The 26,348-nt window shown below is 33.4% G+C and overlaps 3 protein-coding genes across 4 annotated transcripts; all 3 read right to left on the bottom strand.

Annotated features, from left to right (window-relative positions):
* Window positions 1-3,137: 3,137 nt before the first annotated feature.
* LOC11430854 (pro-resilin) lies at window positions 3,138-3,644 on the bottom strand. Its single transcript, XM_003628754.3, has one exon. The coding sequence runs from the start codon at window positions 3,642-3,644 to the stop codon at window positions 3,138-3,140; it is 507 nt and encodes a 168-aa protein (XP_003628802.1).
* Window positions 3,645-12,683: 9,039 nt separating this feature from the next.
* LOC11421707 (glycine-rich cell wall structural protein 2) lies at window positions 12,684-13,498 on the bottom strand. 2 transcript variants are annotated; one of them, XM_039829418.1, is made up of 2 exons: window positions 13,089-13,498; window positions 12,684-13,025 (listed from the first exon to the last, which is right to left on the bottom strand). In XM_039829418.1, the coding sequence occupies exons 1-2, from the start codon at window positions 13,474-13,476 to the stop codon at window positions 12,748-12,750; spliced, it is 666 nt and encodes a 221-aa protein (XP_039685352.1). In that variant the 5' UTR covers window positions 13,477-13,498; the 3' UTR covers window positions 12,684-12,747. The 2 variants fall into 2 exon arrangements, with proteins under 2 accessions (XP_039685352.1, XP_003628801.2); XM_003628753.4 differs by having other exon boundaries at window positions 12,685-13,498.
* Window positions 13,499-22,206: 8,708 nt separating this feature from the next.
* On the bottom strand, window positions 22,207-23,234 carry LOC11445295 (glycine-rich cell wall structural protein 1.8). The gene has a single exon (XM_003628751.4). The coding sequence runs from the start codon at window positions 23,141-23,143 to the stop codon at window positions 22,391-22,393; it is 753 nt and encodes a 250-aa protein (XP_003628799.1). The 5' UTR covers window positions 23,144-23,234; the 3' UTR covers window positions 22,207-22,390.
* Between the last annotated feature and the right edge of the window lie 3,114 nt (window positions 23,235-26,348).

Raw genomic sequence — 26,348 nt, 5'->3', positions numbered from 1 at the left:
CCAATGGGGGTGGGGGGGTGCTTAGTATTAAAGAAGTGAACAAACTTTATTTTTTGGAGGAAAGAAGTTATCAAAGTTAGAAGAATAAATGATTAATATTAGTACTAATTTATTATGTTTAATCTATTATGACTAAGATGATGGCTGCTCTGCTAGGGTTATAATTATTAGCATCGACGCCGTTATTTAGCATTTCAATACAAATTCATGATTTATGATTGTTATGTTATCGCTACAATCCAAATTTATTCCAATACAAGCTGATATCTTTTCCAATTGGTGGTATATTGGTATGCTGGAGAGTCATAGCAACTTCTTTTTTCTTTCTACACAAGTTCAGGTTCAGCAATCCAATTTGGTGCAAGCATAATTATCACGATTGGCGTACAAAGTCCATTACCGCAGCCCAACCATGGCTTTTGATTGGCAAACTGAAATTGCCGTTCCGGTGTTTCCTTCCTCACCTTCATCCTCCGCCGTGGTTTCTCCTCCAAAACCTCTCTCTTTTGTGCATGCTGTTAAAGTATCTCAGGTACAATTCAGTGAAACGCTTACAACACCTTCAATTCATGGAGACACTCTTTCGATTGAGATTACGCATGAGGCATATGTGCGAGGGTTAGAGGCTTGTAAGGTTAACCTTTGGGGTAGACTACTACTAAACAAAGGGGATAAGCGATACTGCTCCAAGGATATTGTCACAAAGCTTCAGAAACTGTGGAAGACAGCGTGGCGATGGCGTATGCTTTCGTTGGGGCGTTGCTATTATGAGTTATCTTTCTCCACCTATGAAGACTTGCGAGCAGTATGGGCATCAAGCATGATCAATTTGAAGCCGAGTGTGATGCGTCTATTTAAATGGACGAAAGATTTTAACGCACATACTCAAGTTTGGATACGACTGTGCGAATTGCCACATGACTATTGGATAGAGAGAACCTTGTATGAAATAGTGGGGGCTATCAGAACTCCGTTGATAATTGATAATGTTACTAAAAACATGTTGATTGGTCATTAAGCCAAGGTTTTGGTGGATTTAGACCTTTCTGAGAACATTTTTATGAAGTTATGGTGGAACATGAAGGTTATGCATTCCTAGTGGAAATTGAATACGAGGGGTTGCCTGACTTTTGCACTCACTGTAAAAGTATTGGACATAATGTAACATCTTGTCGGTGGTTATATTCGAAAAAATTTGACAAATTAAACAAGAGAAGGTTCTTCCAGTTGATAAAAGGGAAAAAAAATTGAACTTTCACAGAAGCGGTCCACACATGGATGGAAAGTAAAGGATAATCCCTCCAGCATAGGCTCCTCTACAGCCTTTGAGGCTTCAATACAAGCTGCTCCTTCTCCCCATCATCAGCAGGAGGTGCACGCAGACCATGGAACTGAGGTTGTAGATTACTCAGCACGAGCAGCCAACAGACCATATTGACGCGTAGGTAGAGAGTCATATTTATGTTATTTCTATTGATACAACCCCGCAACATATTGAAAAGTTTCAGACTTTGCTTCATATGTCGTCACATAACGTCTCTAATGAGCTAGTTATGCAACAATCACTATTACATGACATGACCTTAGTGCAGGCTGCCCATGGTGTCCATTCGGTTCTCACTTTGGCTACAAACTTTGTGCCAAGTATTCAGAATATTACTACTGGTCATGAAGACCCGGTGGATCCAATTCTACATAAGGAAATGAATTTAGTGCAAGATTTATTAGCTCAAAATGCCTCAGCTGAAGTTTCTTTCACTCTCTATTTGTCGAACGCACAGAAGCAGAAAATAGTTAAGGTAACATATCAAACCCGATCTAAGGATCCATCTCTATCACCCCCATGCTTGCCTAACTACCGTTTTTCCTACGATTTATATTGTTTATTTTCTTTTTCTGCATTTTTTCGGAGAGTTTTGGCCTAGTCCCCCCCTCTTGTATATGTATTTTCCTTTTTTTAATAATATATATGGAATAGGCGGTAGAAGATGGAAATTTCCTTGATGTCCAACCTACTTCTTGCCATATAAAAAAAAAAATCTATTATGACTTTCTATGTTTATTTTTTTAAAAACAATTATTATATAAACAAATTAAATAGCTATTATTTTATGAAGAAGAAATAAATTTAAGCAGTGATTTTTAAAGTTTTTTTTCTTTTCTGTGGGGGCAAGAACCCCAAACACATACAAATTGATCTGGCCATGCCAGGAATGCCTTACAGCAAATAGTGAAAACCACATCAATAAAAAATAATGAAGTTATGAGACGATGTCCGAGAATAGTATGATACTTTACTTGTGGTGATATATGCTCTTTTATTTTCATCTCTCTTATAAAAAAAACATCCAAAATTAAAAACATAATTGGATTTTGAAGATAGCCTGATTTAGTTTGAATTGAGAACTGCTAGTTAAGTTGGATTATTGAATTTTGGTTAAAATTTATTTTAAGTCATTTATCTTTTTGTTTTAAAAGCAAAGGGAATTGCAGGAAGTATACTATATATTTTAAACTCAACGCAACAAATTATGATAGCCTCTTTACATGCAAACTGACAAATTCAAAGGTACAAAGATTACTCTATCACGAATCCATCACCAATTATTCCTGCACAATTTGATCGATTCTTAATTAGTTTGCTTACGATTAAAGTTTTTTTTTTTTTTAAGTGTGAAATTTCTCTTTCATGAAGTTCTCTATAGTCCAGTGGAGTTTCCAAATCCACCTTAAGTTGCTCCGTTCAAGCATTTTTTTTTTTTCAAACTAAAATCCAGACCTAAAAATATGCAGTGTCCAATCTCGATCCAACAGTTATTGATGTGGTGACTACGCGAATTAAGTAGATCACATATTAGTATTTTTCATATTGTAAATATATTATTGTAGCAACATTAAATTAGTATTTTTCATATTGTAGTTCCAGATCAATATACATTCATTCAAGATTCAGATATACATGCAAAGTAAATATATTATTAATCAAAGTTTGTAAGCATCCTTACAACAGTATCTTATTCTTGTTGATCTATCTATATATATGAACCAACCTATATATATATATAATATGGTTACGAGGAGAGCTAGATATTATTTATGAAGATATCATTATAGATTTAGTGATGACCATAATTATATTATACATAGCCTCTTTCATCAGGCAGGACTCCATCTTCAGTACCAGACAGTCCTCCATCTCCTCCTCCACCAGGAACTTCTGCACCACCGGGTTGATAGCCGTCTCCACCAGAATTCACACCACCAGGCAGTCCTCCAAGTACTTTTTCATCACCCAAATCTCCTTCACCTGGTACACCACGAAGTCCTCCGGGCAGTGCTCCAGATCCTATACCACCAGGAAGTCCTCCAGATCCTTCTTCATTAGGACTTGGAAGGGAGTCGCCCTCGGGATAAAAGCCGTCTCCATCAGGTTTGATATATTCACCAGGCAGTCTTCCATCACCCAAACCTCCTTCACCTGTTACACCAGGCAGTCCTCCAGATCCAGTGATTTGTGGAACTGGAAGGTGATCACCTTGGGGTTGAAAGCCATTTTCATCACCATAGAGTTTTCTAGTAGCAGAACACATGCTTAAACCCAACAACACAAAGAGAGAAATGCTTAGAACTTTCGAAGTTGCCATATAAAATTTGTTTGATTCTTACACTACTGAACTGTGGTTTCAAGATTCATGAGAAGGGTATTTATAGGAATGAAATTGGCATTTTGTGATGCGTTGTCTTGCGGAAGTGATAATTAATACTACACTTTTTTTTTTCTCAATAAATCTTTGAGTTTGCTACACTTTTTGAATTACACTCCCTAATAGATCCTTAAATTACTCTTCATCCTCTTCTCTATTAAGTTATACACTACACTTCCTTAGTAAGTAAAAAACTAGAGTAAATTACGATATCATATCCTAAGAGATGCTTTAATTACAAAAGTCTTCCTTATTAAAAATTAAATATATATACTACATTTTATTTAATTTTAACTTAAATAAATATGTTTATGATATTTACTAACTTCAAACCACCATTTAAGGAAAAAAATAATTTCTTTATAATTTCAATGTCCATAATTATTAAATTTTAATATATTGTAATTGATTTAATTATTTAAATATAAAATTTATTTTTAAATAGTCATATTTTACCGGTTTTAGTAATTTTTACATTACTTTAATTTTATTTTGTATTGTTTCATATTTATATTGTTTTATACTAGATGTTAATGATATTGTGAATTAAAAATGAAGAAAAATATATATTTGAATTTTGATTATATTAAAGAGGATGTGTAATATTCCAATTGTTTTGTACTTTTTGTTAGATTTTTGTCGCTTGATTGTTAGAAATAAAATACTTATTAATAAATGAATAATTCTTGATCGACATTACTTCGGTCAATCTCAAAAATGCGAGAGACCCCTTTATGAAAACCAGAGGGTAAACATCGGAAAAATGCTATTAATGAAGGAACTTTATATTTTAAAATAGGTTTAAATATGTCTTTCGTCCCTGCAAATATAGGCCATTTGAATTTTCGTCCCTGAAGTTACTAATCATTCCAATCTGCCCTTGCAAATATTAATCATTTGACTTTTGGTCCTAATTATGTTTTTTTGCTAAGGTGGGCTGTCATTGGCGACGTGGTGCCCATGTGGCAAGTGATGATTGAGCGAGGTGGTTTGCTTAAATAGGTCTTTCATCCCTGCAAATATAAATCATTTGAATTATCGTCCATAAAGTTAGTAATCAAATGTAATTAAGACCAAAAGTCAAATGATTAATATTTGCAGGGGCGGATTGGAAGGATTAGTAACTTCAGGGACGAAAGACCTATTTAAGCCTTTAAAATAAGATGGGGGAATAATGTAATTCATGCATCTCTCGAAAATGGGGAATGCAATTTTTTATAATATGTTATGTTTAAGAATGGAGGAAATGTATGTTTTAACACAAGTGTTGGATTATATGGGGAGCTCGATGGACCATCTACATGAGGCAAGAACAGCCACACAAGTGAGTGAAATACCACACATTCACCCAAATATTTTAGGAAATGTGTTCATGGATTCTCTCACTTATAAAGTGCTCAACATCTATGTTTTTAACCGATGTGAAACTTCTAGCTCATACTTTTAATCACAACAATCTCCCCCTCAAGTGTGAGTCCATCAAATTCATGATACCCTCAATCGGAAGTTGTGTCATCCGCATGCACATTCACTTGTACCGTTGTTGTAGAGGCACCAATGGAACCCGCCACCAAGGAGTTGTTTGAACCCTTGCCGAACCACGTCTTTGATACAATTGTTGGGTCACCAATGGAGCCGAGGGGTCACCCACATTAGGAAAAATAAACCACAAGTGAGAGAGACACAACACTTTTATCCAAAATCTTAAGGCAGTGGGTTTATGAGTCCTCTATCTTATATTGTGCTCAACCTCTACTTTTCCAATGCATGTGAGACTTCTAACTCATACTTGCTTAGGTGTGGAAATAGGCTAGGCCGGACCGGGCTTTGTAAGACCTAAGATTGACCTACTTAAAAAATTATAGGCCTAAGTCTAGCCTATTATCCGTCATAGGCTCATTTTTAAGGTCTAACTTGACCTTTTTAATGCCTGATGAAGCCTGAAAGCATATTTAATAGGAATTTTGCTCTTCTCCCAACTGATTTTTCTCATTCCCAACCAAATTTCCAAAATTACACATCCGTGAGTTAACTCACGCTAGTGTTAATTCTGCGTGACTTAATTCACGCTGCATAACTCACGCTAGTGTTAATTATGCGTGACTTAAAGCTTGTACAAATTGAATTGGTCACACATATGTCATTTGAGTTTGTAAACGTTTTCAATTTAATTCTTCTATTAATCAGACATTAAAAAACGATGATGTGGCAGAAGGACTAAATCGAAAACATTTAAAAACTTAAATGATTTATATGTAACCAAAACAACTTAAGGGACCAATCTGCTACAAACCTCGAACTTAAATGATTTATGTGTGTTCAAAATAACTTAAAGGACCAATCTATTACAAACCTTAAACTTAAAGAACCCTTGATAAATTTTTTATTATGGCCAATTACAATCATCCATGTTATAATATAATTGTAAAGTCATTATATCTAGGTCAAAATTGGTCTAAGGCTAGTAATACATAGATAAATATAAGGGGTCATAATTGCGTAATAAAATTAAGAAGTCCATATAAAAGATAAAAATTAAGAAGTCTGAAGTAAAATAAAAAAAATTGAAACTAGAGAGATCAAAAGTGTATGTTATACTTTTTTTTAATTTAAATTAACTTCTTTTCAACCAAAAAACATTTAAATGTGATGATACGACTCTCTTCTAGTTTAACCAAAGTCCTGGGTTCGCATTCAGTTTTGAGGAAACAACATCGTTAAAATTTTTAGGGAGGGTTTACCATTCATTTGGGTCCGAGAAATCTTGAGGAGTAAAACTTTTAAAGAGAGCTTGTCGTTAACTTGGGTCTCAAAAATCTTGATGGATTAGTATATGCAGTTGCACGCGAAGATATCCAATTTACAGGGGAAAGGAAGCTTTCTTTTAAGGAAGCAAGAACTTGTTTTTTTAATGGTGGAAGCAAAAAACATGTTATTAATGTAAACCTAATTAATTTCCAGCTCTTGTTTCCGTGTAGTGATGGATTTTCGAATATTAAGTTTTACACGCTATGCAAACATTAATTCACTGTTATAGCTAGAAATAACATATTTGTTTGTGTAATACGTAACAATTAAATAAAAAAAGAGAAATGATATTTCAACAACGAATTTTTGATAATTTTTGTGATAACTTCTTTCTCATACTCACATTATGTTTTTACTTTCTCTCTATTGTTTTGATTTTTGTGCCAATATTTAATTTTCTTTGTAAAATTTTAATTGTCTTAAAAGTTATCATGAAAATGAATGTTCAAATAACACTACTTATAAAAAAAATTGGTATCTGACTCAAAGATGAACTAATTTGAGGTGTCTATTTTATCGTCCATCTTATGAAAACTCTATTTAAAGTCAACAAAGTTTTTTATGGACTAGCCACCAAAATTGACATATATTGGTGGTATTGAACCTAGCTAAGACATTGAGAGGAACTTTTTCTCATAAGATGTTAATTCTTTGACATATATTGGTGGTATTTATGTTAATTCCTATCTAAAAAAATGCATCGCACCAATTTCATTCCTATCCTCTTGCCTTTTTTTTTTTTTTAAGGAAAAATTTTCTACACTTATTTGATGCTACACGTTTATTTTAGAAAGTATGAACATATCAATGATCACGTTTGATGCCTTCTATTTTATACTTTAATTTTTTGTACACTTTCTTTTTTAAGGAAATATTTTGTACACTTATTTAATACTAAAAAAATACATCGCACCAATTTCAATTCTATCCTCTTGCCTTTTCTCTTACTTATAAATGTTAACTCATCTCGTTATACTTAACCTAATTTTAACTTAATTTTTCCCTCCACACCTTTGCATTTAATGTTTATCTAAAGTAAAATAAAATTATGTTCCTAATTATATGATGTTTTTTTGAAAGGAATAACTGTTAACTCGTCTCGCTATACTTAACATAATCTCTTACTTATAAATGTTAATCCGTCTTGCTATACTTAACCTATTATGTTACGTTACAGTGTCAAGGATGATGTCATGGAAAATTATGTTATGGTACAGTACCAACGTCTATGCTTCTTAATATTATGAAATACTATATGACAATCATAACATTCATCTAAACTATTTTGTTACCTATTACCTTCAATATGACCCGTGCGTTAGCACGGGTCGATGGTCTAGTTGTTTATTAATTTTGTTATGTCTGTAGCAATTTAACCTAATTTTTTCCCGCTCATTTACTTTATTAGGTTTGCAATTATTTAACCTAACAAATTCCATCTAAAAAAATGCATCGCACCAATTTCATTCCTATCCTCTTGCTTTTTTTTAAGGAAATATTTTCTACACTTATTTGATGTTGCACGTTTGTTCTAGAAACTATAAGCATATCAATGATCACGTTTGATGCCTTCTATTTTATATATTTTTTTTTGACAATTTTTGTACACTTTCTTTTTTAAGGAAATATTTTGTACACTTATTTAATACTAAAAAAATGCATCGCACCAATTTCATTCCTTCCTATCCTCTTGCCTTTTTTTTTTTTTTTTACAATATTTTGTACACAATACTAGAAAAATTCATCGCACTAACTTCATGCCCTTTTTTTTTTTGACAATATTTTGTACACATTTTTTTTGAACCAATTTCATTCCTATCCTGTTGCCTTTTTTTTTTTACAATATTTTCCACACTTATTTAATACGTTTACAAACAGAATACCCTAATTTCCATGTAAACTTGGTTATATATACCAAGCCCTAAACATGTTTCTCTAAAAACAAACCCTAAACCGTGGTAAATTTCACACACAATACAAAAATCATATATTTTGATATTTAGAGCTTTGCAAATAAAAATATGTGACCTTATAACTTATTTTTTTCACTATTACCAGTTATATATTGCATTTTATTATTCGTATGTTAATCTCTTTACAATAAACTCGAGCAGAGCACGGGTCAAAAATCTAGTGATTGTTATAGATTAGTACTCCACGCGTCTCTTATTATAAGGACTTTAGAAGAATTAAGGGTAGTAAAAAAAAAGTTGCTGGAGTAATAAATTTGTCAAATGTGTTATATTTTAATATTTATCCTATATTATAATTGTTAATATCATAAGAGAGATAAAATAGTTATGTTTTTCAATGTAAATTAATACAGTAATATTTTTGTATAGAAATAATTAATGCATGTGAAATTTTGTAAATGGTCTTATATTAAAGAGAAATCATGTTAGTTTTATGCTAACTATCTGATTCTTATGGGAAGAGGCTTCTGATAGTACATAGTTTGGCCTATTTGTTAAAGTTTGATCAACATTTATTTTATTCATAGATTGAATTTGGGTTCTCTCAAATAATTTGTCTTTTGATAAAGTTCATTAACCACTTAAATTTAATCATTTGGTTAGAGAAAAAAAATTGTAATACTTTGTCAAAAAAAAATTTGTAATACTTCTTGTCTAAGTTTATTGTCAAAAAGAAATCATGTGAAGTTATTATTTCCTATTTCGTATTGATGATAATGAATTGATGTTTCATAAGGATAATTTGTAACTCTCAAAAAGGATAAATTAGCAATTTTATTATTTTCATTATATATCATATTTTTTAAGAGGTATATATATCATATTCTTAATTTGTATGAACTTGTTAAATATCACAATTATTTCCCTAAAAAAAATATCACAATTATCATGGGAAGATGCTTCAAATTGACTATGCTGGTGTGTATTGATAAGAATCTTAAAGATTTTAGAGGAGATAATTTTGATGGCCGAGTCTATATATCTATATTTCATAATAGAGCTTCTTCAATTAAGTGATATTAAAAGGTTTTAAATTTTTTTCAAAGATGATATTATAGGGACTAGGGTTGAATTTGTGGGCAGTGAATGTATACACTGCATCATCTCTCAATTAAACATTACGCACTCTGCCCAAAACAAGTGTTGTATTTGATAATTTACACAGATTAAAGTGATACTCAAAACAAGTGTTGTATTTGATAATTTACACAGATTAAAGTGATACTATGATAACTAAAAGAAAGAGCAGCTATTTTATCAAATTATCTTTATTAACTACTTCATCCATCTCAAATTTAAGTCGTTTTGGCAATTTAACATAAATTAAGAAATATAAGTCGATCTCTATGATAGAACTGGACTCTACATAGATAGCTATTATTTTATATATTTTTTTTATTACAAAGAGGGCCGAAGCCCGGAAGGAAAAGAGAACTAAATAGGAATCAAACGGGGGATAGAAATCCCTATTACATCAGCTGCGAGCACGTGACTAAATTGAGCCGGACAAGACTCAAAAATTGTAATTTCACCCGTTAGAGAGCATCCAAAATTTGCTAGAGCATCTGCACATTGGTTAGCTTCCCTATAAGAATGCTTCACCACAATCTCCCAATCTAGATTAATTAACCTCTGAATCTCGAAAACCAACGACCTCCCGCTCGAGCTACCATGCCCCTTTCCATTAATACAATTCGCAACTACTAAAGAATCCACATTCACTTCAACGGCCCGGAAACCCAAATTTCTAGCGTAATTCAAGCCTTCAAGAACTCCCCATAATTCTGCTAAATAAGCGCAACACATCCCAATACTTTTAGCGAATCCCCCTAGCCATTCACCATCACAACCTCTAATAATACCTCCACAACCGGCTACACCATTACTGCTACAAGCTCCATCGGTATTCAATTTAACCCACCCCTCCGCCGGAGGCTTCCAACCAACTAGCACCACACTCCGGGGCATCTCCAAGATCACCTTATTAGCCTGCATGGCAAGTTGATAATCATGAATACGCTTACGCACAACCTGATACGGATTTGTTGGTCTAACAAAGTTCTCTTCATGAACCTCCTTATTCCTCCAATACCATAAACAATGACAAGCTATAGCCCAAAAATCTTTCCAATCAACCTCAAGCATCCACCCCTTCTCATTCCTCATATTAAAAGTTATCCACTGGTAAAGATCCCCTATAAAGAATCTATCTCTCATCGAACTTAATAGATAGATAGATAGATGCAAGAGAAAAGTTAGTGATTTAGTAGATCCCACTGAGCTTTCATATGTGTAGGTATCTCTCATAAATAAACAATAAATGAAGCAAAGCTGAACTCACAAGCTTGATATTTATTTAGGAATTGCTTTTCTAAAGCATGGCTAGTTGTTGTTAGAGCATCCATAAGGATTCATGGTTTAGCCCATAAAACACTAGGTGAGCAAAACAATAAGTTTATAGTTATATGATTTTTTGTTATTATCTTAGTTTCAGATATAACTAGAAATTAATAGTATCTAAGATAAGTATAATTTTTGTTCAGATTTGCAACGCTACCCGCTTCTACACATTTTTTCTGTGTTTCGAAAATAATCAAGGTTTAGCCCATAAAACACCAAGTGAGTTTCTATGTTTGTAGTTTTTATTATAAATAATATTTCTTTCATAGTTTAAGATATTCAAGGGATGTTAATGATTTTTTTCATGGATTTCAGTACAAATTTCATGTATCTGAGAAGTAGATTGCCATGTTTTACCATCATATTGATGGCTTTTTTAGCAAGTGCACGGTTGTTCTTTCTCTTTACTCTCTAATGTCACTCTACTTTTTGTGCCATGTATTTTAGAAAGAATGAACAGAAGAAGAGATAGCTAGCAAGATTACTTGATGTACAACTTATTTAGTAAGATGAATTTCTAATCACCAGACTATTTGATTAATAAATAAAATAAAAATAATATATGTGATCAAACTTAATGCAACAAATATTAATAGCTACTTTGCATGCAGACTAAAAGATCACATCATATATAAATGCAAAGGTACAAAGATCATAACTATATATCATGAATCGAACAAGAGTTATCCCTTTCTGCACAATTGGATTGATACTTAAGGGTAAAGATAACTATATAGCCACTTTCCATTTTTGAAGATATGAAATTTCCCCCGCAACAAGTTTCAAACTCCACCTTAAATTGCTCCTTTCAAGCAGACTTTTTATTAGTTTTAAAAAAATTAAAATCCCAATTTTAAAATAAGCATTGTTCATCCAGAAGTCCTAACTCAACTGACAAAAATGCCGAAATTGTTAGGCCGGATGCATGACCGGGGTTCGAACCCCGGTACCTCCACTTGTGTGTGTGAGTTTATAATGGCTTTGCCATTTCGTCTATCTACCAAAAAAAAACAAAATAAGCATTGTTCGATCTCAATTCAACGATCACCTACATAATAACAGCTACGATGCGGGGATTATGTGACGAGAGGGAATTCAATGTTTACATTTTACTAATTGATTCTTCTTCGTCAGTAGCATTATGGATATGTTTGGCATAATATAATAAATATTGAATAAGTTAGCAAATAGATGACATGTTAGCAAATGGAATGTATAAGAAAAAAAATTAGCTAATAATTGAATATGAAGTATTTGGTAAAAATTATTGGCTAAACTAGTTAATAAATATTAATAGACACAAACTAATGAGTTCCAAAGAAAAAATTGAAATGAAATAATTAGCATCTTGCAAGTACGGACCTCCAAAAGTGAAATACAAACATTTTTATGAAAGAAATTTTAGTATTCTTGTTTAATTAGTTATGATAAATCACCATTTTTTTTAAGCCTAGCTCAAAATATTAACCATCTTCTTAAACAGTTTTTTTCAATCCCTATAATTTAAAAAGTCAATCATTTGATCTACAATTCAATTTTGATTTATTAGCTTTCACCCTCTTTAATTTTATTTCTTCAACTTATAATATTCTTAGTTTTAAATCTATGGTGGACATGTACTAATTTTTTTTTTCTTCAACCGTATCAGTGGTGCATCAATTTGAATTCATTCAACATTCAACTTTAATGCAAGGTTTTTTCAAAAGAAAACTACAATGCAAAGATAATTCATATGCCCTCACAACCATATCTTATTCTCGTTTCTTTATATATATATATATATATATATATATATATATATATATATATATATGGTTAGGAAGAGAGCTAGGTATAATCTTTACGTAGATATCATAGTAAGCTTAGTGATAACCATCATGACCAACAGGCCAACACCATATATAAAAACAAGTAATTTTTCTAGCGTAGCCACCACCACCACCTCCACCGGGATAACCTCCTCCACCTCCACCATCACCACTTCCTTCACCAGGTCCAACAGGAACATACCCAACGCCTCCTTTCCCTCCTTCACCAGGAACATCACCACCTCCTTCGCCCGGTCCACCAGGAACATACCCACCACCTACATCACCTCCTCCACCAGGAATATCACCACCTCCTTCACCCGGTCCACCAGGAACATGTCCACCAACTCCTTCACCCGGTCCACCAGGAACATATCCACCGTCTCCTCCACCAGGAACATGTCCACCAACTCCTTCACCCGGTCCACCAGGAACATATCCACCGTCTTCTCCACCAGGAACATGTCCACCACTTCCTTCACACGGGTAACCTGGGACACATTCACCGCCTCCTACCCCAGGAACAAATCCACCACCTCCTACACCCGGGTAACCAGGAACAAATCCACCACTTCCCGTACCTGGTCCATCAGGACCATATCCACCGCCTGCTTCGCCTCCTCCTCCTCCTCGAGAAACACCATATCCATCACCTCCTTCGCCTGGTCCGGCATATCCATATCCTCCACCTACATCCCCAACAATGAGTTTTCTGGCAGCAGAACTTATGCTTAAGCCCAACAACACAAAGAGAACGATACTAAGAACTTTCGAAGTTGCCATTTGTAAAATTGTTGAAATCCTACACAACTGAGGTTTAAGAATTCATAAGACTGGTATTTATAGGAATGAAACTAGGCCATGAAGTAGTGCAAATGCGCATTTTGTGACGTGCCGTCCCACATATTAGAATGGATAATTAATACAAGATAGAATGATACTATTAAAGACTAATTAAAATGAAAATAGAAAAACTTGTTGATATAGAACACCGAAGAATTTGTACCGATAGTAGCGCAACATAGTGTGATTTTAACGTGCATGATAGATTTTTTTAAGGGAATTTCTAGGGTACGCTCACAAAATGAGGTGTACCAGTACTTCTGTTTCTTAATTTTATAAATGGACGATCATTTTTTATGTAGTAAATAGCTATTTATCAATATTTATATTTTATATAACAATATTTCATAAGAAAAAATATCATTTAATTGTTTATAAGAATCATAGTAACTTTTTTTTACATATTATCGTAAAAAATAATGAATGTTCTCAATTATGAGTGATAAAAATTTAAAAAAATAAAAAATTATTTCACTGACACTTTTGATGAATGTTCTTCAAAAAACAACTCATTTAACTATGAATTTAAAGAGTGAGTGTATCGGTACACTCAAATATAGTAGGTGTACCATAGAATTTAATGTTTTGGTGTACCAGTACACTCAAAATATTGGATGTACCATAGAATTTGCCCCAATTATAATATGATCAAGCTCTTGTTTTCGTGTATTGATGGATTTTTTCAAATATGAAATTAAGTTCACACGCTTAGAAAAAAGATCAATTCGCCATTTTAGCTATAAATATCGTATTTCTTAGTGTAATGGAGAACGTGTTAATTACCCTTATGCTAAATATAGTAAATAATGCTGGGTGTCTACCACTTGCATAAATTGATTTTCAAATGTCGGAAAAAGATGAGTGGACACTAAAAACTCCTACACACCTTGGGATAGGAAAGAGATTTATTTATTTTGGGAAGAGAAAAGACGAGAGAGAGTCATGTAATAAATGTGATATGTTGACGACACTAGCGTATCCGCAACCCTAAGTTAGGGTGCAAACATTTTAACTTAATTATTAATATACACACACATTAATATTCAAACTCATATCCATTCATTTGATCAGGAATTTCCTTTTTAACGGAGATCACATCGGGAAATTCCTGTCTCTCCTTACTTGTACATTTTGTGCACCAAGGGCCCTTCCGCTCTTATCAAACATCACGAGTTCACCAGAAAAACTCATGGTATTCGTACTTGTCGACAAGCACCTCCTATCAGTCACCTTCTTTTTGTAGATGACAACTTTCTCTTCTGCAAATCGACTACAACGGAAGAAAATTATCTCAAAGATATTCTCTTGATCTATGAAGTTGTGTCTTGTCAAGCCATGAATTTTAGCAAGTCAGTCGCGACTTTTAGTAAGAATATATCTCATAAGGTAGCCGCTTCTATCTCTATATTGATGGGTGTCACAAAAGTCATTGGCAACGGTAAATATCTTGGTCTCCCTTCGATGATTGGTAGGAGTCAGAAAGCAATATCTAACTACCTCAAAGATTGAATCTGGAAAAAATGCCAATCTTGGAGCTCTCGAGATCTCTATCACAGGCACGTGTAATGAAGTTCTCATTAAATATGTTGGTCAAGTTATTCCACCTCATTGTATGGGTGCCTTTTTCCTTCCTTCCACCTTATGTGATGAGAGTGAACGAATAATGAATTCATTCTATTGGGTTTCTTAGAAGAATGGTCGTGGATGCATTAATTGGATGAGATGGGATAAGTTTACCTTGCACAAAAGTTCAGGTGGACTCGGTTTCTGAAACATGGAAGCTTTCAATTTATTTATGCTCGGTAAACATTGTTGGAAACTCCTGAATAATTTCAGCTCCTTACTTAGTCGTACCCTAAAAGCCAAATATTTCCTTAGGAGGGATTTCTTGGATGCAAATATTGGTCACAATCCAAACTTTACATGGAGGAGCATTTGGAGTTCCCAAAACCTTATCACTTTGGGTGGACGACAAAATAAATTAGAGGTGTATGTATTATTGTTTTTGGGAGTCAAAGAAAATTAGAGGTGTATGTATGTATTATTGTTCTAATGCGTTTCAAGCATAGTTTTAAAACTCGGATCGGTCATTGACTCGGTGAAGTTACTGGGTTACTGAGTCATTGGTTGAACCATTGGGTTACTGGTTGAACCGTATGATAGAACCGGATTAAACCGGTCTTATAACGCGGTCATTAAAAAAAATTATATGTATATTAAACTAGATCAAATTGAGTGACTTGACATGTAAAAATTTATTTAAAAAAAAAAAACTCATGACATCTATACAAATGTAATTTTTTTTTTTTTGACAAATTAACATAATTTTACAATCTCATTATAAAATAACATAAGTATGTAAAATATTCCCTATCTTTTTGTTAGTTTTGTTTAATATATTTTATGATTAATCAATAACGTAATAATTATAAAAGATATAGGTGTATAAAATTATTTTGAAGAAAGGTGTACAATATAAGTAATATTTAAAAAATAAAGTCTTGACTCTTGAAGCAAAATTGAAAAGGTCAAGTAACAGTAATTGTACAAACATAGTTCCCATATGTTTACTTTTACGATTAAATTAAAAAAAGAAAGGGAGATAAAAATTTGATAGGTCTTAAATGGTACCCTTAGATATCAAATAAAGATGAAGTTAAAAACATAACCCTACGTTTCTATGTTGCAGGCTTGCAGCCGCTGCTCCCTTACACTCGTCTTCTATTCTCTCTAAATCAAAATCTACACTCATCCAAACAACTAGATATCAAATTAGAAAGCACATATCAGATCTAAAACAAGTTGATTAGTTTCAATCTGTTCATGCCATCTTTATCTTCTTTCCTTCCGTCGTCGATCTCTCTATTATTTTGTTCTCTTCCAGCTTTTCTGATTTTGTATTGCCAATCGTTCTGATCTGTGATTTTTTTTCCAATTTTTCTGATTTTTTTAATGACCCGGTTCGGTTCATTAAACCGGCTGAGTGGCCGATTTTTACCGGTTTTTAACGAGTCATGCCGGTTTTGACCGGTTCAATTGCATGTCCGATCCAATAAACAGACCAAACCGGTCATATCACCGGTTTACGGTTCAACCGTTCGGACCGGCCGGTCCGGTCCGGGTTTTAAAACTATGGTTTCAAGTACCCGTTATACCTCTTTAATAAAAAACTTGCTTCTTATTAAAAAGAAATATATACATTATGTGTCCTAGTCTTACATAAGATTCAAGCTAAACACTATGATTATTAGAGGTATATATTTCTAAGACACTTAAAAAGGACCCCTTTTTTACTAGAAGTTTATATTTTCTTTTATCTCTTCAAAATTCTCACTTTAAAATTTTATTTAGTCCTATGGATTAATTATTAGAGGTGGAAATTGAGTTCAATAATCGATCATCGATCCAATCCATCAAATTTGAAAAATAAATAATGAATTTTCATGAAAACTCAACAAAATGCATTAAAATACAAATGTAAATTATTTACCAAACAAGATATGCCGCAAATAGAAAGATACAAACGTCATCAAAAAATAAAAAGAGAACAAATGGTTGCACCTCTGAAAAACAAGAACAAAAGGTTGGAAACTCTAGAACCTAAGCAAATAAAACAAAAATCAAAACTCAAAATATTTCTATATAGCTATGAGGATGAGTATACAAAAATGAAATTGATGAAATAGAATGATCCTTTCAAAGAGACTAAAAAGGAGTGCATGATCTCTACGGTGGAATTTCAGAAAGCCTACGATTTGGTAAGTTGGAGTTTTTGGGATTACATGCTTTAAAGATTCAACTTCGATGAAAAATGAAGAGGTTGGATGAGGGCTTCTGTATTTTCGGATAATTTGTTGGTATTGGCGAATGGGATTCCCATGGAAGAGATGAAAATTAGTAGCGGGCTTATGCAAGGTGATCTGTTAGTACCCTTTTGTTTTATTGGTGGAAGTCTGGAAGAGAGGTCAGGGGTTTATTGGATATTGTGGTGCAGTTGGGATATTTTATGGGTATCAGATACATGACTCAAAGGTATTGGTGAATGGTGAGCCATCTACAATATGAAGATGACCCATTATTTATTGGAGAGGCGTGCATGGAGAATTTGTTGTCAACGAAGGCTCTCCTTAAATCATTTAAATTGATGTTCGGTTTAAAGGTTAATTTTTCCAAAAAAAGTCGGTTGTTTAGGTTTAATGTCAACCAAAATTTCTTAGAGGTTGCGACGGGCTTCATTAATTGCAAGGCATGGAAATTTCCTTTTATTTAACTTGGAAGCTAGTGGTGGAGGGTTTCAAAAAACGCTTAATTCATAGAAGAATAGATTTGTGAGTCTTGGAGATTGAGTGGTTATCATGAACTATGTATTGCATGAAACCCTAATTTTCTATTTATATTTCCTCAAAACTGCTAGTTATGGAAAATAGTGTTAAAATCAACAGAAATTTTTAGGGGAGGGTCGGATGGCGGTAATAAAATAAGTTGGGTGAAATGGGAGGACATTTGTAGATCGAAGAGAAGCGAAATACTTGGGGTGAAGGATTGAAGATTTTGCAACAAAACACATTTAGCGAAATGGAGATGGGGGGCTGACGTTATTCAGATTATAATCTAAATTATTAAGATTATGCTTTTTGAACCGTTTGGAAAAAAAACCAGGTACTAGGGTAATTCGTATAGGTTTTTGGTGAATTTTGAATTATATAATCTGAAATACTGTAGAAATGGTTTGGGAAGAAAATAGGGTGGGAAAATAAATTCTCAAATAAAAAAGGTCAATTGGATACATGCAAAGGGGTATTCAAATACCACTTACTGCTTTAGTAAATAACACAAGAAAGGTGGTATTCAAAGATCAGACAATGGTTCTTATCATAATTGGACAAAACCACTCAATATCCATGCAAGACAACAACAATATACATTAAGCATAACTCAACAACGTAAAACACATAATAAAACATGACATAATAGATCACGAATCCGACAATCTAACTTCCTCATAGGTCTTGAGTCGAATCAAACTTTCTTAAATATCTTGGAAAGTTCTGATTAATGAAGTGTCAGACCTGATTCATCCTTTACTACTATAATATTGAGAATATGGGTCTCACGTCCTCGTCGTTTCTGAGCTTCATTTGAGTGAACTGGACGCTTCCATCCGAGTCGCTCGACGAACATTTCTACTCAATATTTTCTACCCCCTGTGTCTATGTGGTTGAGTCAACAAATGATTTGGTTCAACTAACCCTTCAAGCTAGATAGTGTGACATCAACCTGGACCCTAAACATATTAGGTTTTCTCTCGTTGTAGTAAATTGTGGCTAACACATCAATTGATAAAAGTTTATCTGGCTGACAATATATATAAGATAAGTGTTCATGGTTCTTTGTTGTGTTTTACAACAAATGAATCAAACATCAATTTATACAAGTTTATGTGCGTCGTGGACCACATAATTTGTCGTTGCAACCTGAACCACACAACAACAAAAAACTTGCAACAATAGTTAACTACCAGTCTTAGCAAGGACAATTAATTTTCGTTGCAGTAACGATATTTAACTTCCATTCCTGTCAATTAAAGAGGTAGAAACTCAAATTGACAGAAAATTAATTTTTAAATCTAAACTATTAATATTAATGTTTTTTGGAATGTGCTTTTTGAACCGTTTGAAAAAAAACCAAGAACTAGGGTGATTCGTGTAGGTTTTTCCTGAGTTTTTAGTGAATTTGAATTATATAGTCTGAAATATTATAAAAATGGTTTGGGAAGGCACGTGGGAAGCAAATAGGCATTTTTGATATGGCTGCAGGGCACGAGCAAAATGTGCAGGGTAAAGAGTAGAATTCATAAAAAAAAGGTCAAGTGATCAAATAATCTAAATGAAAAAATAGGCCCAACTCATGATGTATGGCTATAAAAAAGACCAAGTAAACCCAAGTGAAGCAAAACGTCTAGAAAATCTCTCTTTGCTTCAGTCGAACAATGTTTAAATAACAATTACATTAAAGAAAATTCAAACCAAATACAAAACTCATTCATCATTTACAATCAAATTATAAATAACCAAATAAAAAAATATTGTCTTCGTCACAGTGCTTTGGATTGTATCATCCTTTTGGTCATCAAATATGTAGTGGCGGGCAATATCTCAGTAGGTATTCGTATATGCAGGTGCGTTGGACTGCCTCCTCCTTCTGGTCATTGTATACCGTAGGTGTTTGTATGTTTGACTATCACGAAACCCCTCATGAACCATGTTTATGCAACTTATGATGATCATCATTGAATCAAGACTATCCTTAACATGCTCCTGCTCAATGACTACCTCCTTATTAGCCGGCCTTGGAGGTTCTCCCACGATAGGTGGCAGTACATTCAAGTGAGATACCCGATAGAACTAGGCCATGTATCCTGGTGCGTGCTGCCATGGATCCTTTAAAATCGAACCCCAATCAACCTCAAATATGACGTACAACAAGAAATTCTGGAAAGCCTCAACTAACTGGGCTACACCAAGAGCAGGAAGAACTGATAGATGTCTTGGAATGTCCTACACATGCCTGCATTTCCTCTTCAAGTGGCGGTACACCTTTCCTCGACTGCACATAATCCAACCCGAGTACTATAATATCTTTTCAAAGTCATACACCTCCCGATGATCATTGTATGGGTTAAATATGACTTCGTCCACATCCAGGCAATCAAGGATTGATTTGTAGGGCTCCAGTGAAGTGTGTCCCCTCCTAGGAACAAAGTGGGCAGCGTGTTGCATGTATGGTGAATATTCTCGATGCACCTTATATGAAAATAAGTTTGTGTGATGCTCCAGAAACCATGACTTAAAAAACAAACACAACTATAAAAAACATATTATAATTGAAAATATAATATCAGAAACAAAGATAAAATCAATTAAATTATTAAAGTAGAATTAATTGCTTGTATTAGGGTCAAATATCCGCCCCATGACCATTCATGATGTGTGTATAGCGTGTCAAGATCCTACAGCGCCTCAAGAAATATCACATCAATGTGTTTGTTGCTTTTGTCGACGAATATTGTACATCCAACAAATGGAGCAAGAAAACCCTCAGTGATAATTTCATTTAGTTATTTCTCTCCTCCTCACTCCTCAACTAAGGACTTCAACGATGAAATACTTATATGTAGACCAAAGAGTTTTGCAATTAAATTATAAGCTTAATGATGGTTGAACCCACCATCGACTTTTTGTATATATATTTCTCTTTAAGAGTAGTGTTAGCAACACTCTTCTGAATATTTTTTTCACTTTTTTATCGGGTGAACTTTTTGAGTGAACTTTATTGGTTCTAATCAAAAGTTTATATATCATTGTGACAAATTACATGGGACTTATCACTCTTTATAAAGTCTGACTTTTCTTCCATCTTGTATATCTTGATTTCATATCTTGTATTTTTTTTTTTTTAAGGAATATCTTTTGTTTTTTGTTCTTGTTCTCTTTATAATCTCATTTCAGTATTACTTCAATTTCATATATAATTTCATATGTAACTTTTCAACGTGAACAAAGTTTGTCTTTGTAATTCTTTGTTCTTTAATATGAATGTGCCAGAGTTACCATCTAGTATGCTTTGATTCAAGCATTGTGGATACAAAACCTTAACTTATTGCTTGTTATTGTCGACAATATAGTTAGACGACTTAGGATTTATTGTGATAACTGTCAGTACTGTAAGACCGTTTACTTCTCTAAGAATAACAAGTACTCCAATTGTATTAAACACATGAATTTCAAGTATTAGTCAAAGAAAAAGTGCAAAAACAAAAAAGTATCATTTGAGCATGTTGGCATAGATTTAATGCATGATAACGGATTCGTTAACAAAGGTTTTCCGTCAAGACATTTGTTGGCATTATAGACAAGTCCTTACAAACAATATAGTATGAATTATGTATATGCATTATGCTTTTAATGTTCGTATAGTATAATCTTCTGAATTCAATTAAAGTTATGTTTCTCCTGTTCTTGTTTGTCCATATTATAAAGTATACATTATTGCTTAATTAAGTGTCATGATAGGAAATGTCTTTCAAAAAAGACATGAAAGAAGCCAATTATACATACCTCTATAAATTGATTTTTACTAGCTTTGAACCAAATTATGCTCAAATCTTAATTTTAGAACATATCTTCAATTTTATTGGTACGACCTTGTTTATTGCCTTGAAAAAAGTTGTTTTTATAACAAAAAGATAATTCGAAACGATGATACTCATGCTTCCAAATGTACCATGGATTGTCATATTACCTATGATAGAGTAAATTTTACAAATTAAAGGGGCCAAATATAAAGAGTTTTTTAAAAAATTCTTATATAATAAACTTAGGAGTTAAATATATTTTTAATTTCTATAAATTTATATTTCTCTATAACTATTATATAGAAATCGAAAGTGTCAATAAAATTGATAAATATATTGCTTAAGAGACAATTTTCATAATTTTTGTTTTTCTTACATTTTAAATAGATTTATTTGAGAAGATTAAAAACATACTATCTGAATAGTTAAAAATAAAATGTACTTAAATCATTCAAGATAAATAATTTTTTTGAAGTAATCGAAGAGGTCACATCCTTCAAGTGGTTCCACCCCTATTAGCATAAACCAATGATAAATAATCATAAGTCTTCAAGACCAAGGCATCAATTTGCATTCATTTAACATTTCACGTACATATAAAGATAAATTTTAGTAATACTAGTTTATAAGCATCCTCATAACCATATCTTATTGTTGTTAATATTAAAGTAGTTAGGAGGAGCTAGGCATTCTTTCAGAACATTGAATTTCATCATAAGCTCAAGGATAATATCCACCGTGGCCGCCACCTTCGCCACCTCCAGCACCACCACCATATCCACCACCATGGGCACCTCCACCACCTCCGCCACCTCCAGACCCACCACCTGCGCCGCCACCACCTGCTGCTCCACCTCCATATCCACCACCTGCTCCTTCACCACCACCGTACCCGCCTCCATGTGCTCCACCAGCACCGCCTCCTCCACCACCTCCACTTCCACCTCCACCTCCATATCCTCCTCCATGATCTCCACCATATCCACCTCCTGCTCCGCCTCCTTCCCCACCTCCATAACCACCACCAGCACCCCCCGCACCACCTCCTCCCCCTCCACCACTACCACCACCGCGACCACCAGCATAACCACCTCCATGTTCCGCGCCTCCACCATACCCTTCCCCACCACCTTTTCCAGCTCCTCCACCATATCCACCACCTTCAGCTGCACCACCACCACCTCCACCTCCACTTCCTCCTCCTCCACCACCAACAACAGCATCATCTCCATATCCAGCACCACCACCTGCACCTTCACCTCCCCCCGCTCCTCCTCCATGTCCACCTACACCACCATGTCCTCCACCTCCACCACCGCCATAACCTCCACCTCCACTCACACCAATGTCACCATGGAAACCTGCACCAATGCCATGATCTACACCAAAGGTGAGGAGTGTTCTAGCGGCAGAGCAAATACCGAAACCTAACAACACAAAGAAAAAAATACCAAGAACTTTCGAAATTGTCATTATGGAAAATGTTGAAATGTCATATCCTTGAGATGGGTATTTATAGGAATCAAATTGGGATGAGATTGTAAAAGTGCGTTTTGTGCTGTCACATGTAGTAGAAGTAATGATATAGATATGACATAAATTGAAATCGAAGGTTTGTTTCTATAGTGCACCTTAGAAATTCTTTGTGCCGAGAGAGTGGCCCAAGCACATGCAGAGAAGAGAAATGTAATTGTCCCCACAAGGTGGGATACAAACAAGTACATACTCACACTATTAGACCAACTGTAGTGTGATTTTGCTGTAATCCATTAGCTCGATCGAATTCTCATTGTGTTGGGCAAAGAGCTTTGTTATTTTTTTTTCAAATGAAAGGGAAATGCTAATAAATGCCCTAAAGACACTCTTCAATGATCGAAAATAGTATGTTAATGATCTTGAAATTTTTGAATTTGTATGTTCAATACATTGAAAATTTAAATGTTAGAACTTTTTAGTGAATAATTTCTAATTGATAATCTTTAAATAGTGTTTTTAGATCACTCGTTAGCAAAACATTTCTTTGTTGTTGTTTACCTAATTTCCGTTATCTCATATCACCTTTAAAACAGACTCTAAATCGTTTCATTTCTATATTGTGCTTATTTGTATATTTATTTTATTTATTGTACAGTTGCGAAAAGACGAGCATTCACGTGTCCGTCTCTCCGCTCTTTTTATTGCGCTAGCGTTTGAAAATTATGAACTGTGTTTTTAGGAAATTTTGATTTTGAATAAAAGTAAAAATATAAATATTTTTTGCTTTCAAATTATAAGAAATTAAACTAACCATGATTATATATCTATCTATTTCAATGACTAGCAATATAACAAAAAAATATAATTTAAATTCTTTTTTTTAATGACCCCAACAACAATCTTTATATAGAATTAGTTGTTTAAATGTATAATTAAGATAATGAAAAAGTAAATATAAATATATATACTCATCTAGTTTGTTACACTTTTTAAAGGATAAAGGAAAAAAACTTCGTTGGTGTTCACAACACCACACTTAAAACAAAAAAGCTTTGTCTAATTGAAAGAGAAAATCAAGAAAAAGCTAAGAACATGATTTATGAACTCATTGTAAAATCCTCAAGAAGTTCAAAAGAAAGTAAAAATAGAAAAGCAAAAGGAAAAGAAACAACTCGGAGGTTAAATTTTACTTCTTAACCCCCCTTGAGTTCAACCCTTGGATCAAGTCTTATATGCATCCTTCCAAGCAATTTGATTACTCTTCGTTTGATTCTTAGTCAATACAGGGTGAATAGGACTGATGGATGGGGATGATCAGCAACTAATTAGCACCACTCTTATCAACATGTGCTTCAAATTATTTAAAGGAGCCAATACTTGAATTCTTTGTGTTATTCAACATATTTCTAAATTGTTGGCTTGTGAACATGCTTCGGTTTTTTTTACCACAATCAACCTTATCAAGAACTTTCTTTGGATGAAACCAGCAACAGTCAGTGACATTTTGGACAATGATCTTACAATGTGAACAAAAATCTGGTAACCTTTTGTAAACCACCACCAAGTTGAAGGCAAAACCCTCTCTTTCTACCATAATTTCTTCAAAAATGTGTGGTGATAAATCCATAACCACAAAAATACGGGCATACTTTTGATGAAACTACGAGAAAATAGATCAAAATCGTGTTCATCTTATGTTGAAACCAGACTCCGATATACACCAAAAAGACTGTAAATAGTTTTGAGGATATTAGAAATTATATAAAGTTATTTTTATTAAAACTCATGATTATTTATTTCTCTATAACAAGTTGTGTACTTTCAATGCAAACTCTGTAGTGCTCATTCCAAAATATCCTAATATATTTTTATTTCGCTCACATGACCATTGTTGTCAAAATTCAAACTTAGATCCTAAAATTCAGGATTTTGCGGTTTTATTCACCTTCAACAACTGAAATCCATAGTAGAATTCTAAAATAAGCAAAATTCATCAATTTTGATTACAATTTTACAATTTCTTATAAACTAAGTCATTTATGACTATATACCATTTATAACATGTATTTAGTATTTTTTTTTGCTGGTAAAATCCATCGATTTTGATTGTGATTTTACAATTTCCTATATTTGAACAACCATGTTGGGCAACTTATGTGACAACTTCTTTTCTCTCTCTTTTCATTGGTCAAAATTAATAGAGAGAGAAAAATGAAGAAAGAGAATAAGAGTATAGTGTGAGTATGAAAGAGTAAGTTGTCAAAAAGTTGTCACAAAGTGGTTGTACAAATATCATTTATCTACAAAAGTCCTTGAGTAAAATCCTTCGATTTTGATTGCGATTTTACGAATCCTAATTTTGCTATTTCCCCGATTTTGACAACCTTGCACATGACTATAGTAATAGTAATATGGCTCACAAAACCTTGAAAAAAAAATTAGGCATTTAGGCTATGTTTGATAAAAACAACGGATAGTTGATAAACTAATTGATGGCTGAGAGCTGATAGTTTATAGCTTATAACATATCACTAATAATTTTTTTTGAAGAGCATATCACTGATAATTGATAGATGTTAACTGATAAGTTAACCGAAGCGTTTGATAAAATTAACGGTTCAACTATCTAATAAAGTCATACAAGTTTATAAGCTATACTATAAGCTAGTTTATAGTCTGTCAAATAGACGCTTGAAGTTTGTTTTGACTTTTGAACAACGAATGCGTTCAAAATATGTATTTTGATGGGGTATATGAGGTGTCACTTTTTGTTCGACAATTTTGCTCTCCTGATCATTACTATTATTTTGAATGTTTTTTTCAGATTTTGTGTTTTTTAATAGTATTTGGTTTTCTTTGATTTCTCTAAGCCTACTCATCCCATTCTATTTACGTTATCTTCTTCAATTTCGGTATGTTTTTGTTCAACGGGTTACTTCAAGAAGAGGAACGATTTAGTTTTGAGCAATGCTATATATCAATAAAGATCTTATTAAGAAAAATTCAAGAATGACATGGTAAAATAATCATCCTTAGATTTTATTAAAAAATTGTCTTCAAATTAATGTTAGCCAATAAAATCTCAGCCTAGACGGAAATCATGGGATGGTGGGTGTTATGTATTTTTGTTTTATAAAAGGTTAATAAATGAGATTGAAATCTAAGGATGATTATTGTGTCATATCATTTTTGATAAAATTAT

Source organism: Medicago truncatula, chromosome 8, assembly GCF_003473485.1.
Source record: "Medicago truncatula cultivar Jemalong A17 chromosome 8, MtrunA17r5.0-ANR, whole genome shotgun sequence".
Lineage (NCBI taxonomy): Eukaryota > Viridiplantae > Streptophyta > Magnoliopsida > Fabales > Fabaceae > Medicago > Medicago truncatula.
Note: the sequence above shows the minus strand (reverse complement) of the source record. Positions and strands in the feature narration are given on the sequence as shown.